The sequence below is a fragment of the Mobula hypostoma genome, chromosome 2 (genome assembly GCF_963921235.1).
Source record: "Mobula hypostoma chromosome 2, sMobHyp1.1, whole genome shotgun sequence".
In the NCBI taxonomy this organism is placed as follows: Eukaryota; Metazoa; Chordata; class Chondrichthyes; order Myliobatiformes; family Myliobatidae; genus Mobula; species Mobula hypostoma.
Window position 1 is genome coordinate 244,085,460 of NC_086098.1, and position 17,862 is coordinate 244,103,321.

The following is a 17,862-nucleotide window of genomic DNA, read 5'->3' on the forward strand; positions in this document are numbered from 1 at the left end:
TGTGCGCTGGTTGAAAAACGCACACTGCTTAGAGGGAACATAGTTTAATAGAAACTAAGATTTATGAGTCAGAATCTATGTATTTGCATGCTTCTCCACTTTTATGTACTTAATCAAAACTCTGGAAATTTAAACTTAACTCATAAAAAAAAAACCCATCAACTGTTTATTCCTCTCCATTGATGCTGCCTGATCTGCTAAGTTCCTCTAGGTGTCTGTTTTTTGCTCTAGGTTTCCAGCCTCTGCACCATTTCTTGACTTTTAAATTCCCAGTAGTTTCCTCTTGATGGATTATAACACTATTCCCATTTTTAATAGTGGCTGCCATCCATGGATTAGCGTTGCATGGTATAAACTGACATTTGACCCCAGTATTCCTGCAACCATTGTGTCTGTTACCTGACCCAAGAGTAGGTCAGTTCCAGCACGGTTAGGGGTTTGTCGTGGTAATTAATTTTTCAGGTGCCTGATCTGAAATTCTTTAATCATTTTCTCTGGAGGGGCAAAGGCAGTAATAATAAACCTGATTCTGATTCAAAGATAGTAAGGAAAAGTGATTAAAGCTGCAGATTTTCAGTGCATATTCTTAATTAAAATGTAATTGTGCACCAACCTATTTTCAGGAATCCTGGTTCTCTGAGACCTGATGGTTCCCAGGTCCCCAGCTTTTTGGCACCTGGATTATCTGAGCTGTCCTCATTCATCCAGCCCACTGGATACTGCCCTCAGTCAGGTGCTGACCGTAACGATGACATGACCGCTGACTGTGACATGTAATGATGTGAGCTGACTAATTGATGCCATGTCACACTTCAGAGCAGGTGATCAAAGGCTTACGCAGTGGAGTAGGGTTCAAAGTGTGCCTTAAAGGGGAAAAAAATGTTGATGTGGAGAGGCTTTGGAAAGAAATTCTAGCAATTAATACCCAGGCAAGTGAGGTAGCACCAATGGCGGAATGGTGAAAAATGACAAGGGATCAGTAATAATGAAGCACATACACTCATTAGCCACTTTAGATAGATACTTTATTGATCCCAAATAGGAAATTACAGTGTCACAGTAGCATTACACGTGCACAGATATACAAATATTGGAAGAAAAGTAAGAAAAAAATAAGTTACCACGAACAGTCTAATAGGAGGGGGTTATTACTTCCTTGGCGATAGGTTGCCTCATTATAGAGCCTAATGGCCGAGGGGAAGTATGACCTCGTATAGCGCTGTTTGGAGCAGCGCAGTTGCTTTAGTCTATTACTAAAAGTGCTCCTCTGTTCAGCCAAGGTGGCATGGAGAGGGTGAGAAATATTGTCCAGATTTGCCAGGATTTTCCATGGGGTCCTTTTTCCTACCACAGCCTCCAGTGTGTCCAGTTTGACTCCTATAACAGAGCCAACCTTTATAATCAGTTTATTGAGCCTTTTGCCATCACCTATGTTGATGCCATTGCCCCAGCACACCAGCACATAACATTGTACCAGCGACAGCAGACTGGCAGAACATGTAAAGGAGAGCTCTGCCTACTCCAAAGGTCCTTTGTCTCTTCAGGAAGTAGAAGTGACTCTGGCCCTTCTTGTACATAGCCTCCATGTTGGTAGCTCTACTCAAGTCTGTCATTCAGGTGCACCCCCAGGTACTTGTAGGTCCTCACCATCAATAGTAACAGGAAGCAGTGCAGGCTTAGTCTTCCTAAAGTCCATCACCATCTCCTTTGTCTTACTGATGTTTAGCTGCAGGTGATTCAGCTTGCATCATTTTACAAAGTCCTCTACCAGGGCCCTGTATTTAACCTTCTGTCCTCCCTTTAAACACCCAACAATTGCTGAGTCATCAGAGAATTTCTGCAGATGACATGACTCAGTGTTGTATCTAAAGTCTGAGGTATACAGGGGAAACAGCGCAATATAGTCCCCTCTGGGGCCGCAGTGCCTCTGATAGCCATGTCTGACACGCACCTTTGAAGCCGCACAAGCTGTGGTCTGCCAGTTGGTGTTTTGAGTTGAGTGGAATCCAGTGTGGTCTTCTGCACACCACTGTTGTAATGTATGGTTATTTCAGTTACCGTCTCCTTCCTGTCATCTTAAACCAGTCTGGCTATTCTCCTCTGATGTCTCTCATTAACAAGGCAAAGCCCACAGATCTGTGGCTCACTGATTTTTTTTTTTGTTTCTCGTAGCATTCTCTGTAAATTCTATAGAGATTGTTCTGTGTGAGAATCCCAGAGAGTAGCAGCTTCTGAAATACTCAAACCACCCCATCTGGTACCAACAATCATTCCACAGTCAAAGTCACTTAGATCACATTTCTTCCCCATTCTGATGTTTGAATAACAACTGAGCCTCTTGGCCATGTCTTTATGCATTGAGTTGTGCCACATGATTGGCTGATTAGATACTTGCATTAACAAGTAGGTGTACTTAATTACTTAATAAAGTGGCCATTGAATGTGTGTGTGTGTATATATATATATATATATATATATATATATATAAATACACACAGGAGCAAAGAGATACCTTATTAGATAGAGATGTGTGTGTTTATATATGTAAGGTCATGGAGAGATTTATAAACAAGCGTGCCAATTTTGAAGTTGGTTCTGCTTAACTGTAAATACAATATGTCAAAGAAGTAGGATTGTGCTGGTTTAGACAGAATAAGCAGAGTTCTGGATGTTCCCAAGTCTCCTTCTCTGCTTTCACCCCTGGATGTCTTGCTCCAATAATCACAGACTCTATTTTGTCATCTAATGGGGTATCTCTTTGCTCGTGTCCTCAGATATCAAACTTTACCTTCTCCAGCCATGTTTTTCTCCCTAGCCCTGTGCCTTCCCATCTTTCCTGCCACAAAACTCGCATTTGTCACGACAGGAGCTTCAGGTATTGGTTTTGTTCGGTTTTCCGGGAGCAAAAAGGTGTACTTGGAGGAATATTGTCTCACTTAATAGAAGGAAAAAGTGCCCAGCGTCAAGGACAGAAAAAAGGTGAAGTTCCCACAGTCCAAAGGTGTACCGGTTGGAAGGTTAATTGGTCATTGTAGATTGTCCTGTGATTAGCCTGGGGTTAAATCAGGGACTGCTGGGCTGTGCTGCTTGAAGGGCCGGAAAGTTCCGTTCCGTGCTGTATCTCCATCAGTCAGTCAATCCTACCTCAGCCTTGTTTGCTGCATCGGGCAGCAACTTGCTGTTTCTTTAGCGTTTGTTCGTTTTACGAGGTTCAGTTGCTAGCGTGATGCGTAACCCAGCACAGGTGGAAAGCATGCTAAAAGCTGGCTCGATTCAAACCCGGAACCTCTTGTGCAGGTTCAGATACCACTATATCACCAGCACGGACATATCAAATCAAAGCAAGTTTAATCGTCGTTCAGACCATACATGGATACAGTTGAATGAGAAAGTGTTCCTCTGGGGTCAGGGTGCATAATATACTTCCAAGATAGCGAAAGAGAGAAAAGCACACACACACATAGTTAAGCAAGAAAACACAGGTATGGTCCAAGTCCCTGAGCGACATGCAAATTAATGGTACAGCTCCCGGCAATCCAGCCTGTCAATTGACCAGTCGAACACTGGAGGGCAGCACTGATGGGAGCAGCCAGCTTGCAACTGGACTGCAGTGCTTGAGGCCTAGTCCTCGCTACACCCGAGGCTGTGCTGCTACCTTGTTGCAAACAAGAGAAAATCTGCAGATGCTGGAGATCAGCCTGTCTCGCCACCAAACAAGGGAAACAGGTTTGTGGTATCTCACATTACCAGTGTCCGACAGGGTCTTGCTATTGCAAAAGAAATGTCAAAGACATTCACTCATGGTTTCACTGCATGCTGCTTTCACACCCAATCTGCTCATGGACTGTATGTCCCACGCCCATCAGGGGAGAATGCTGTGTGGCCATCCACACCAGGGCACCAGGCTCATAAACAGTTACTTTCCCCAAACAGTAAGGCTGATCAACACCTCCACCCAGTAACCCCCACCCCACCCCCACAGCAACACTGCTTTATCATTTCCTGTTAGAGTCATCTTATATGCAGGCAGTCCTGCACCTAGAGTCACTTTATGTACATATATCTATGTATAAGGTATCTTATGTATTTATATTTATTGCGCTTTCGTTTCATTGTGTTCTTTTTGTGCTGCATTGGATCTGGAGTAACAATTATTTTGTTCTCCTTTACACTTGAATCTTGAAATTCATTTGCAGGGATTGGTATCTTCAAACGTCTGAGTAGGTTTTTCCTAAAAAGGATTATTTGTCTTTAGGCACTCAAGCTGAGATTCAAGATAATGTTGTCATTTTTAGTAATTGTTTTACTCCAAGGTTTTGTGTGTATTATTTCATTTGCACGTGTTGGCAGAACCATCCATATTTCTGCAGTGTGTTCATGATCCTCCATTTGTCCTTGAAGCCAGGCTTCTGTTAGCCAGCTCCGTGTGACGTCAGAAGCTGCTTTCAATGCCTGGATACTGTAGGGAGCAGGCGGGCTTGAGCAAATTCCAGGGCTTTCCTGCCAAAGTCCTGTTCAGAGCTTCAGCATGAGCCTTGTGGTGTTTCTGCCTCTCGGGATCGGTAAAATACAGGCTATTTATGCTATTGGAAGCCTGGAGCTTGTCCTCGTAATCTGAAGTAGTCATGGTGATGACAGTGCTGTGCACACTCCATTGTTCACCTATGGGATAAATGACTTGGACTGAATGGCCTCTCTCAATGTGTAATTCCACAGTCAAATCTTCCATCTGGTCTGCGACTTCTGGCTGTTGTAAGTTGGTAACTGGTTCCCTGTGATGTTGCTTAGAGTCTGTGGATTCTGTGCATTAACTATTGCAGCATGCTGGCAAGTTCCCCACCACCACCTCCCACCTCAGCTTGTGGTGTACAACCATTTACTGGGGACTTTCCTGATTATTGAGGCAGATCACTTGAGTTTTCTGGGGTGGCAAGGAGTAAGATGATGCAGAGCTGCTTTCAGGATTTTGAAGTAGCTTCTCCAAAATTATATGCCGCCTGGGTAGCCTCCAACCTGATGACACAAACATTGATTTTTCGAACTTCTGGTAATTGCTCCCCACCCTCCCCGTTTCACCTGTCATCTGCCATCTTGTACTCCTTCCTTTGCTCCCCCCGACCTTCACAGGGGAAAGGTAAGTGGTTAGAGGTGGAGGAGAGGGACGAACCCTGGGAAGTGATAGAGTGGAATAGGCAAAGGGCTGAAGAAAGAGGAATCTGATGTGAGAGGATAGTATGCCATGAATAAAGGAAAGGAGGTGGCAAACCAGAGGTCAAGGGGGTGGGAAGGAGGAAAACAGAACTGCAAATTTGAATAATCAATGCTGATGTCATCAAGTTGGAGGCTACCCAGACAGAGTGTAGGGGATTGCTCCTCTAACCTGTGTCTGGCCGCGCCTGTCCATGCTATGATGTGCCTGTGTGGGAGTAGGAAGTGGAATTGAAATGGGTGGCCACCGAGGATGTATTTTTCTCGTACTGTTCCAAGACCTTAATGCTCATTGGCACAATCATTGGGGCGGGGGATGGATGCAGGGGGTTGTCCCGTCTGACTTCACCTGTTTCTTCTTCTGGCTACCTAACAAAGGACTTCAGCAATCACTCTCCTTTCAGTTATATGTCCCAAGGTAAATACAAGCAGGCTTTTTCCACTGAAGTTGGGTGGTACTATAACTAGAAGTCATGGGTTAAGGGTGAAAAGTGAAAAGTTTGAGGGGAACATGAGGGGGAAACTTCTTTACTCAGCGTTGTGAGAGTGTGGAATGTGCTGTCAGCACAGGTGCCCGTGAGCTTGATTTCAACGTTTAAGTGAAGTTTGGATAAGTAGATAGATGGTAGGGGTACGGAGGGCTGTGGTCTCCGTGCAGGTCACTGGGAGTAGGCAGTTTAAATGGTTTGGCATGGAATAGATGGGCCAAAGGGCCCGTTTCTGTGTTGTACTTTTTTGTGTAATAAAGTACTAAAGAAGGAAATCAAGAAGGCAAAAAGACACGAGGTTGCTTTTGGCAGATAATGTGAAGGTAAACCTGAAGGGTTTCTGCAAGTGTATTAAGAGTAAAAGGATAGTAAGGGACAAAATTGGTCCCCTAGAAGATCAGAGTGGTCGTCTATGTGTGGAGCCTCACGAGATGGGGGAGTTCTTAAAACAGTTTTTTTGCATCAGTATTTACTCAGGAAACTGGCATAGTGTATATGGAAGGAAGGGAAATAAGCAGGAGTGTCATGGAACATACAGAGATTAAAGAGGAGGAGGTGCTTGCTTTCTTACAGCGAATAAAGATAGATAAGTCCCCCGGGCCTGACATGATATTTCCTCGGACCTTGAGAGAGGCTAGTGTAGAAATTGCAGGGGCCCTGGCAGAAATATTTTAAATGTCCTTAGCCACGAGTGCGGTGCCAGAGGATTAGAGGGTAGCTCATGTTGTTCTGTTGTTTAAAAAAGGCTCCAAAAGTAAACCAGGTAATTACAGGCTGGTGAGCCTGACATCAGTAGTAGGTAAATTATTGGAAGGTGTTCTGAGAGATCAGATATGCAAGTATTTAGACAGCCAAGGGCTGGTTAAGGATAGCATGGCTTTGTGCGTAGTAGATCATGTTTAACGAATCTTGCAGAGTTTTTCGAGGAGGTTTCGAGAAAGTAGATGAAGGAAAGGCTGTGGATGTTGTCTACATGGACTTTAGTAAGGCCCTTGACAAGGTCCCACATGGGAGGTTAGTTCAGAAGGTTCAGACACTAGGTATCCACGGAGAAGTTGTAAACTGGATTCGAAATTGGCTGTGTAGGAGAGGACAGAGAGTGGTGGTGGATTATTGCTTCTCAGACTGGAGGCCTGTGACTAGTGGTGTGCCTCAGGGATCTGTGCTGGGACCATTATTGTTTGTTGTCTCTATCAGTGATCTAGATGATAATGTGGTAAATTGGATTGGTAGGTTTGCTATGTCACTAAGATTGGAGGCATTGTGGACAGCGAAGAAGGCTTTCAAAGCTTGCAGAGGGATCTGGACCAACTGGAAAAGTGGTCCAGAAAATAGCAGATAGAATTTAATGCAGACAAGTGTGAGGTGTTGCATTTTGGAAGGACAAGTCAAGGTAGGACATACACAGTAAATGGTAGGGCACTGAGGAGTGCGGAGGAATGAAGGGATCTGGGAAGTGGCGTCACAGGTAGACAGGGTTGTAAAGAAGGCTTTTGGTATCCTGACATTCATAAATCAAAGTGTTGAGTATAGGAGTTGGGACATTATGGTGAGGTTGTATAAGACATTGGTGAGGCCAGATTTGGAGTATTGTGTGCATTTCTGGTCACCTAACTATAGGAAGGATATCAGTAAGATTGAAAGAGTGCAGAGAAGATTTACTAGGATGTTGCTGGGTCTTCAAGAGCTGAGTTACAGGGAAAGATTGAACAGGTTAGGACTTTATTCCTTGGACCGTAGAAAAATAAGGGGGGAATTTGATAGAGGTTTACAAAATTATGAGGGGTATGATGCGAGTAGGCTCTTTCCACTTAGATTAGGAGAGATAAATACGAGAGGACATGGCTTTAGGGTGAAAAGGGAAAGGTTTAGGGGGAACTTTTTCACACAGAGAGTGGTGGGAGTGTGGAACGAGCTGCCATCTGGTGTGGTAAATGCGGGCTCAATCTTAAGCTTTAAGAATAAATTGGATAGATACATGGATGGGAGAGGTCTGGAGGGTTATGGACTGGGTGCAGGTCAATGGGACTAGCAGAATAAAGTTTCGCACAGACTAGAAGGGCTGAATGGCCTGTTTTCTGTGCAGTAGTGTTCTATGGTTCTATGACTGTGACTCATTTCAGAAAAGATTGAGCAATTTGACACAGACTGGGGCTGTACTGTAGAGCCCTTCACAATGATATTGTTGGCCTTGCACCTGTTTGTTATGTACCTATGAACCTGTCAGGAGTTGCTTAATACATTTGCAGATGATGCAAAGGTTGTGGAGTTGTGGATAGTGTGGAGGGTTGTTGTAGCTTGCAACAGGACATTGACAAGATGCAGAGCGGAGCTGAGAAGTGGCAGATGAAGTTCAATCTGGAAAAGTGTGAAGTGATTCTTTTTGGAAGGTCAAATTTAAAGGCAGAGTGCAGGGTTAATGGCAGGATTCTTGGCGATGTGGAGGGACAGAGAGATCTTGGGCTCCGTGTCCATAGATTCCTCAAAGCTGCTGTGCAAATTGACAGGGTGGTGAAGGAGGTGTATGGTGTGTCGGCCTTCATTAGTCAGGAGATTGAGTTCAAGAGCCATAAGGTAAAGTTGCTGCTCTATAAAACTGGTTCGATCACACTTGGAATATTGTGTTCAGTTCTGGCATCTCATGGTGGGGGGGTGGGGGGAGGATGTGGAAACTTTAGAGAGGGAGCAGAGATTTCGCGTGGATTAGAGATCATGTTTTATGAAGATACTATTGGTTGAGCAAGCTAGGGTTTTTCTCAGTGGACAAAAGGAGAGTAACAGGTGACCTGATAAGTGTACATAATAATAAGAGGCGTAGATCAAGTGGATAGATAGCGACCTTCTCACAGGGCCAATGTCCCTAATTTGATGGGGCATAATTTTAAGGTGATTGGAGGAAAGTATAAGGAGCATATTAGAGGCAAGTTCTTTATACCAAGTGATGGGTACACGAAACGCCTTACCAGTGATAATAGTAGAGGCAGATTCATTAGGGGTATTTAAGAAATTCTGGGATTGGCACATGGATGATAGAAGAATGGAAGGTTATATAGGAGGAAAGGGTTAGATTGATCTTGGAGTTAGTTAAAAGATTGCCACAATATCGTGTGCCGAAGGGCCTATACTGTTCTAAGTTCTATAAAGTGCTCTTGAACTGTTATGTGACCGTAACCAAAATCTTTTTTCAATTAAAGGTACATATCAGGGATCTAGTCAGTTGGGCTTTTCTGGTTCTACGTGACCAAGACACACCACAAGGCTCTTAATTAAGAGCATGAGCAGAGGTGGTGGCGGTGACAGAAGAGCACGAAGAGGTAAAGCAAACAGCTCTCGCCAGTACAGCCGTTTCAATCACCCACACGAACAGTCCAACTACACTCAGTCGGCACCTAGTTCCTTTGGTCAAGGAGCGGGAATTGATCAATTCCGGAACCAGCAGATTCTGTTTCTCACTGGGCAAGCTGCGCGAGCACCTATCTTTCTGCCCCAGCAAGCGTACAGGTACCCGGTATACTACCAACAGAAGCAGCAAGACTTCCGCCCAGCCGCGCACAGTTCTCTGCCAAGACCCAAATACATAAGCCGCGGCAAAGCCTGCTTGCAGCCTGTCACTTATCCCCGCCCGCCTGCTGTCCCGGCCCAGAAGGGGACCAAGAGCTCAAGGTCAGTTGATAATCTGAATCAACTGTTCTCAAACCTCTGTAATATCTCCTTTGGTGGAGGTATTCAGCAAGAGATAATCTGTGTTCTGGGAAAGCTTAAACCGGGGGAAAGCATACCAGCACGTAAAATAGCCAAGCAACTTGAAATTCAGAAAAAAATTGTCAACCACAACCTGTACAAGTTGTTGGAGGGAAGAAGTGTGAGGAAGGAGGGAACTTCACCCCCACTGTGGTGCCTTGCTGAGGCTGCGGAGGCCACTGTAAGGTCTGAAAGTCAGCAGTCAACTCCTGAGGGCTGTGCCGTAACGCTCCCAGTCAAGGAAGAGAAGCCGGCATCTGACGACGAAGACAGCTCCGAGGACAGTGTGACTGAGCAGTCCAGCATGGAGGACAGCGAGAACAACAGGGACAAAATCTTCCATTTCCTCTTGGAAAAGAGCAAGGCAACAGCCCTGGAGATTGCCAAGAACATCGGGCTGAAGTCAGCCCGACAGGTCAACCCCACCCTCCACATGCTGGAAAATCAAGGTGACCTCGACAAGGAGGTGGCCCTCCCGCCCATTTGGACACTCTCGGATAGGAAAAGGGAGGTTCTGCTGCGGAAGAAGAAGGTGCACGAATTGGGCACAACTGTAATCGGACCTGTGGACGCCATTCCGGTGGCAATCAAGTGTGGGAGTGATGTTACACAAGAAGAGGTTGCAGAGGTCAAAGTCCACGAAGAGAGCAGCATTGGGAATGGGCAACCAGTCGCTCCCAAAGGGGAGGAAAATGACATGGAGCCAATGTTACTCACTGAGCCGTTGATGCCCGACAACAAAACTATTACAGAGACTAACAAAGTTAATCACGCCAGGCCGAACTACTACGATAACACCGCGGGAAATTGCCAGTGGGCATCTGATGATATTCCCGATGACCTGAACATCATAAACCGGGTGAGCGCGGCCGGTGAGGTGGTTGGCCTCCCGCAAGGTGTGCTGGCAGGCAAGCCCGGCGGCGACCAGCACCCGGTGCTCTCGCCGACAGAACGGCTTCGTGCGTGCTTAGCAAAGAATCCGGTGAGCGGCCTCATGGAGTACTCGCAGGGTGCGTCGCTGCAGTGTGAGTTCATCCTCCTTGATCAGACGGGCCCATCACACGACCCACGGTAAGAGAAGCCTTCCTTATTAAAAAGAAATGTCATTGGCTATGTTGACTCTAAGGGTGAGATCAATGATTTTAAGGGGCAAAGGTTGTGCTCCTTCACTCCATCTGCAACAAGCAGGGTTTCCCAGTGGCCAACCATTTTAATTCCATACCCATTCCCAGTACAACATGTCAGTCCATGGCCTCATCTACTGGCATGATGAGAACACTCTCAGGTTGGAGGAGCAACACTTCATATTCCATCTGGGTGACATGAACTTTTGATTTCTCTAACTTGCAGTAACTTCTCCCCCTCCCTTCGTTCTTTTTCCATTTCCCATTCTGGCTTCCCTTTTACCTCTTCTCCGAACAAGATTATCACCTGCTTCTGACGCCCCACCTGCTTCCCTTGGTCCACTGTCCTCTCCTATTAGGTTCCTTCTTCTTCAGCCCTTTATCGTTTCTATTTATCACCTCACAGCTTCTCACTTCATCCCACTTCAGCTGGCCTCATCTATCATGTAGCTTGGGCTCCTTCACCCAACCACGTCACCCCCCACCGTCTTTTTCAAGCTTCTTCACCCTTCCTTTCCAATCCTGATGAAGGGTCTCGGACCAAAAAGATGATTGAAGATTCATTTCCTTGGGTGCTGGCTGACCTGCTGAGCTCCTCTAGCAATATGTGTGTTGATCTAGATTTCCATCCTGTGCAGAATCTCTTATGCTAATGATTTTAACTGTTATTAAAACCCTTAGGGAGATGGAATGATTTGTTTTTAATAAAGCCTTGACTGCTCCATCTAACTTCTAATCAAAGAGAAATAAAATCGAGAGAAAGACTGCATTTTACAAATCTCAATCTTTCGGGTCGGCTTAAGCCTGGCTGTTGGGATATTTGTAGCCTGTCCCTCAAATTTATTTAGCCAGTCTTGGCAAGAATACCCAATCCAGTGCTCTATCCAGGCACCAGGATTTTTCAGTGTTGCTGGGACTGATAAATTTAATCACACCACCATTAAAGCTCCAATTATTTTATTTATTTTTTAATTATTAAGATACAGTGCAGAACAGGCTTTTCCAGCCCTTCGAGCCGTGCCGCCCAGCAATTCCCCAATTTAAACCCAGCTTAATCACAGGACAATTTACAATGACCAATTAACCTACTAACGGGTACGCCTTTGGACTGTGTGGGGAAACCGGAGCACCCGGAAGAAACCCACGCGCTCACGGGAGGAACGTACAAACTTTTTACAGACTGCGGTGGGAATTGAACCCAGTCACATCCGGTCCTGTAAATCATTGTGCTAACCACTATGCTATTGTGCTGCGACGACGTTAAAAACAAGATTTTTACTTGCCATATAATGCCTGACATTCTTTATTCACTTAACGCAAGTTTAAGTTCAAGTTTATTGTTATTCAGCCATACATGTGTATACAGCTCAATGAAACATCATTCCTCTGTGGCTAAGATGCAAAACACAGTACATATAATCGCACACAGCACATATAGTTACAATCCAGTACAAGCAGTTATAAAGTACAGGTCGACCTTCACTAATCCGACTACCTGTAATCCGGTTCCCTTGATAACCCGGCACTGATTATGCTTAATGTGATCCTTCTGTAATTTGACATTTTCAGTAATCCGGCACCTCTCAGGTCCCAGTGATGCTGGATTAGTGAAGGTCGACCTGTAATAGAACAAGTCCCTGAGTGATGTGATGAGGTTCATGCCTATGTGAAGCAGTATAATGTTACTGCCACTATTATAATAAAACAAGTAGTCATATAACTTTGTGAAACAGCAGCATTAAAAGATGAGAAGTGACTAATGCAGGATTGGAATTGGGGCAGGGAGGGTGTCAGGGCATTCAGAGAGTGTGTGCATGTGTCCTGAGTGGCAGCAGGGCAGCCTGGGGGAAGAAGCTTGTCATCCAGCCTGACAGTTCTGGTTTTTATGCTGTGGTACTTTCTGACTGACAGCAAGACAGAGCTGTTTATGGCCTGAATTTTTGAGCTCAAGTATGACTGGATTTAACTGCCCCAGGTTAAGGAGGCAACGTGAGCTCCTTTGGATCGATTCCAGAGTGGAGACTAGGAGTGGACCATACTGGAATCGATCCAAGCGATTCCAGGTTGGGCCACACCCAGTCTCCACCCTGGAGTTGCAAATGACTGGATGCAAACACTGGTAAAATAGCTGACACTGAAATGGTGAGATTTCACTGAAAAGCAGGAGGCTGCCCTTCATATATTGTTACACTATAGTTTGCAGCATTATCTTCCCCCGTCTCCTCTCCTCTGACATCCATAACCAACAATCTTGTCATGAAAATCAAAATGGCTGAAGAAGCAGGGAATCTGAAAACACTGGAAAGACTCAGCAGGGCAGGCAGCATCAGTGGAGAGCAACACTGATTTCTCTAGCTTCCAGTCATTTTTCCCCTGCCTGCCCCCCCTTTTCCTTTCCCCATTCTTGCTTGTATTTTATTGGTAGCTATGCATTTCCTCAGCCCCATTACTCCCCAAATCAATAGGTCCTCTACCTTGTCAAATTCTTCAAAGCACAATCAGATGAGCACTGGGAATCTGTACATGTAGCAGCTGATGGGACTGCTCTTTCCTTCCCAACCTACTCCATCATCCACGGATGGTTACTTTTTATTCTGCATCTTTTGATCGATCTATTTCAGCCTTAAAGGGCTTTTTTCCAGCCCCAGCATCCACAGTTTTGTTAGGGGAGAGGCTTCCAGATGCTTTCATAAAACTTGTGCGTGCTGCAGTCCGAACCAGAATCAGGTTTATTATCACTGACAAAAATTGTGAAATGTGTTGTTTTGTGGCAGCAGTACAGCACAATATTTAAAAAACTAAAAATTACACTCAAAATATATGTACGTTAATTGAATAAGTAGTGAAAAAATAGTGAGGTAGTGTTCACGGACTGCTCATGATGGCGGAGGGGAAGATGCTGTTGCTAAAACGTTGTGTGTCTGTCTTCAGTCTTCATTTTTGCTGGAGGACACAGCATGGGGATGTTCATAATATACTGTTAATGAGTTTCAGATTGTCATTTTTCCTAAAAACTGTAAAGGGTCACACACAAAATGCTGGAAAAACTCAACTGTTCAGGCAGCGTCTATGGAGGGAAAGAACAGTCGGCGATTCAGGCCAAGACCATTCACCTGGGCTGTCCTCATGAAGAGTCTCAACCTGAATTGTAAACTGTTCATTTCCCTCTGTAGATGTTGCCTGACCTGCTGAGTTCCTTCAGCACTTTGTATGTGTTGCTCAGGATTTCCAGCATCTGCAGAATCTCTTATGTCATGAATGCACAGACTTCATTCACTTCTAAAATCATAAGCAAAAAAAAATGTTTTTGTTTTGTTAATCCAGGCTATTCTTTGAAATGGTACACCTCTGCCTGTTTTAATTTGCATTTCAACATACCTTCCAGATTTCATTGTTCCCCAAAATTACAACAGTTGACAACTTCTCTTTGTGTTGTGACTTGCCATTAGAATCTGAATCAAGTTTATTATCACTGACATATACCTAGTAGCCACTGAATATATGTTTTGTGGTTCAACGTGTCGATCAGAGATGCTCTTCTGCACACCACTGATGTAATGTGTGCTTATTTGAGTTACCGTCAATTTCCTGTCAGGTTGAACCAGTCACGCTGTTCTCCTCTGTCCTCTCTCATTAACAAGACATTTTCACCCACAGAACTGCTGCTCACTGGATGTTTTTTGTTTTTCACACCATTTTCTGCTGTGCAGTTTCTGAGATGCTCAAGCCGCCACATTCAGCACCAATAATCATTCCACGGTCAAAGTCACTGAGATCACATTCTTCCCCATTCTGATGTTTGATCTGAACAACGGCTGAACCTCTTGACCTTGTCTGCATGCTTTTATGCATTGAGTCGCTGCCACATGATTGGCTAATCAGATATTTGCATTGATGAGTAGGTGTACAGGTGTACCTAATAAAGTGGCCACTGAGTTTATATAACAAAGCAGTGCAAAAAGTGAGGTAGTGTTCATGGTCCATTCAGAAATCTTATGGTGGAGGGGAAGAAGTTGTCACTAAAATGTTGAGTATTTACCTTCAGGCTCCTGTTCCTCTCCCCTGATGAGATGAGGGAATGTCCTGGCTGTTGAGGGTCCTTAATGATGGAGCAACGTATATTGAAACAATGGGAAAGCTTCAGGCATTTTATCAGATTCAAGGTGTAGTTCTGAATTGACTTCTCTAAAACAAATGCCTTGTAAATTTTAAGTCATCCCGACCCCCCCAGCCTCAAGCAGCTGTGCATTTAATGTGGAGTGGGAAAGATTCACAGTAGAGTTAACTCAAGGTCGAGATCAGAATTCAAGTTTGTTTATCACGCCTACATCAAAACGTAGTGAAATGTGGCATTTGTGTTAACAGCTAACACACCTGAGGATGTGCTGGGGCAGCCTGCAAGAATGGCCACACTTTCCAGCACCAAAATAGCATACCTATTAATGTTGGCAGAAAAGCACAGAACAGACCAAGCAACAACAGCAAAACAAGCTCTGTTCCTCCCTCCCACCCACACTCAGACACAGTCCGTTAATCAGAGGACAGGCCTCCAGTGTCCAGTGGACTCTGACACGGGCAGGCAGACAGGAGCTCCATTGCCCCAGTGGATTTACACAGGTCCGCTAACTCTGTTTTAGCCAATGGGTTTTCAACTCTCAGCTCCTCACCAGACTGAATGCCATGAACTTTTAGTGGGCTAGGGGACAGGGTAGATCAGAATCTGCATTTTCACAGATCACTGCTAAGATTCAGAATCGGGTTTAATATCGGTAGCGTACATTGTGTAATTTGTTAACTTTGTGGCAATGGTACATTACAATACATGATTATAGAGGAAAATAAACTGCAATATACATACATATATTAGTTAAATAGTGCAAAAAAGAAATAAAAAGTAGAGAGGTAATGTTCATGGGTTCATTAAGAAATCGTATAGTAGAGGGGAAGAAGTTATTTCTGAATCGTGTGCTGTCAGAATTCTGTGCCTCCTTCCTGATGGTACAAATGGGAAGAGGGCATTTCTTTGGTGATAGGGATGTAAATGATAGATGCCATCTTTCTGAGGCAGCGGTCTTTGAAGATGCTCTGAGTACTACGAAGACTCGTACTCATGATGGAGCTGACTAATTTTACAACTCTGCAATTTATTTTGATCCTGTGCAGTAGCTTCCCTCCCCCCACCCCACATGCCAGACGGTGATGCAGCCAGACAGAATGCTCTTCACTGTACATTTGTAGAAATTTGGTGTTACTGAAGTTGAGTGCAAGGGTGTTGCTACAACACCACTCAACCAGATGGTATATCTCAGTCCTGTACACCCTCTTGTTACCACTTGAGATTCTGTCAACAATGATTGTGTCATCAGCAAATTTATAGATGGCATTTGAATTGTGCCTCGCCACACAATTGTGGGTATAGAGAGAGTAGAGCACACGTCCCTTAGGCTCGCCAGTGTTGATTGTCAGTGAGGCTGAGGTGCTATTTCCAATCCACACGGATTGCGGCTTTCCAGTTAGGAAGTCGAGGATCCAGTTGCAGAGGGAGGTACAGAAGCCTAGGAACTGGAGTGGCTTCAGGAAGAGGCAAGAATTCGGATTAAGTTAGGCATCCATTGACTGAGCAAAAATGGTTAGTTTCTAATCGCATATAGCCGAAAACGTGATGTTAAGAAGCAGATACTGCAATTTTTTTTGTGCTTCTGACGTGAAGCAACAAATTTCACGACCTGTGTCGGTGATGGTAAATCTGATTCTGATTTTGTTGAATTGTGATATTGATCCAGTTTCTTTGGAAGTCAAGAATAATGCATAAACTTGGTGATTATGGCCATTTTATTAAGTTTTACAAGAATGAAGAACAAATAAAGGAAAGAGGGAAAATGAAAAGTTGTGGTCATCACTCACTCAAATTAGAGATAAACAGAATTCCAGTGATGGCATTTGACCTATGAAGTAGCCAGATTCAAGTTGTGTGACATGTGTTGCCGAAAAACACAGAACTGGCAATTATTAGAAGATTTACTGATCAATTACATGTATATAGACTATAAGATGTAAGGGCAGAATTAGGCTATTCAGTCTATTGAATGTGCTCTGCAGATGTTTATACAGTACTATGCAAAAGTCTGAGGCACATATATATAGCTATGATGCCTAAGACTTGCACAGTACTGTAGTAATTTTATGTATTGCACGGTACTGCTGCAAAAAAAAACAAATTTCATGACAAATCTGATTCTGATATGGGTGTGTATGGTGGAATGAGAATGGGAAGGGGACAGGGCGAGGAGAATCATGGTTGGGAAAAGGGGAAGAGAGGCACCCGAGAGACATACTGTAATGATCAATAAACCAATTGTTTGGGATCAAATCACCTTTACTGGTATCTCAAGGTAGGGTGTGGCTGTATCCACCCCTCCTGCAGCGCTCCATACTTGTCATTTCCAACAGCTTTTGCTCCTGCCAGGTTTACAAACTTGTGCAAAAACAGGAATAAGCAAAGATGATTATATAAAAATACAAGCAAGCATAGGAAAGTAAAACTAGAAGGAAACTACTAGAAAATTAGCAACAGTACAAGGGTGGTAAGTTATTGGACCAGAATACGCAGGACTGGGCTATTAATCCACAAGTTTCAATTTCATCTTTCCAACTGGTGAGTTAAATTATAGCAGTAAAATTGATCTGAAATTACCAAGCAAGATTCCATGATACTGATGGTGATGTCAGTGCTGCCAGATCCTTCAATGTCATTTCAGGGCAGTGGTCCCCAACCACCGGGCCGCGAGCATGTGCTATCTGGCCATGCGGAAACGATATGATTTGGCAATATGAAACGATATGAGTCAGCTGCACCTTTCCTCATTCCCTGTCACGCACTGTTGAACTTGAACACCCCCTCCTCCCCGTCGGCTAGTCTGCAAGAATATCGTCAATATTAAACCAGTCCGCGGTGCGCAAGAGGTTGGGGACCCCTGCTTCAGAGGATGTAAATCAGTTACATTTGAATTAGCTCATGTGACTCTAGATCCACCAGTGAATTGAGGGGGGACTTCTTCACACGGAGGGGGGAATGAGCTGCCAGTGGAAATGGTGGATGTGAGTTCAATTTTATATCATTTAGAGATACAGTGCTAAGCAGACCCTTCCAGCCCAGTGAGCTGTGCCGTCCATCAACCCACCTACTTAACCCTAGGCTAATCATGGGACAATTTACAATGACCAATTAACCTACCTACGGGTACGTCTTTGGACTGTGAGAAAAAACCGGAACACTTGGAGGAAACACACGGGAAGAACGT

General features: G+C 44.4%; 1 protein-coding gene across 2 annotated transcripts in view; it reads left to right on the plus strand.

Moving 5' to 3' along the window:
- adar (adenosine deaminase RNA specific) overlaps positions 1–17,862 on the plus strand; it is a 112,858-nt gene that overhangs the window by 32,632 nt on the left and 62,364 nt on the right. For both annotated transcript variants that reach the window (XM_063041866.1, XM_063041865.1), the window contains exon 2: positions 8,891–10,508. In XM_063041866.1, the coding sequence (XP_062897936.1) occupies positions 8,971–10,508 (1,538 nt within the window). In that variant the 5' untranslated portion in view covers positions 8,891–8,970. The remainder of the gene's footprint in view (positions 1–8,890; positions 10,509–17,862) is intronic.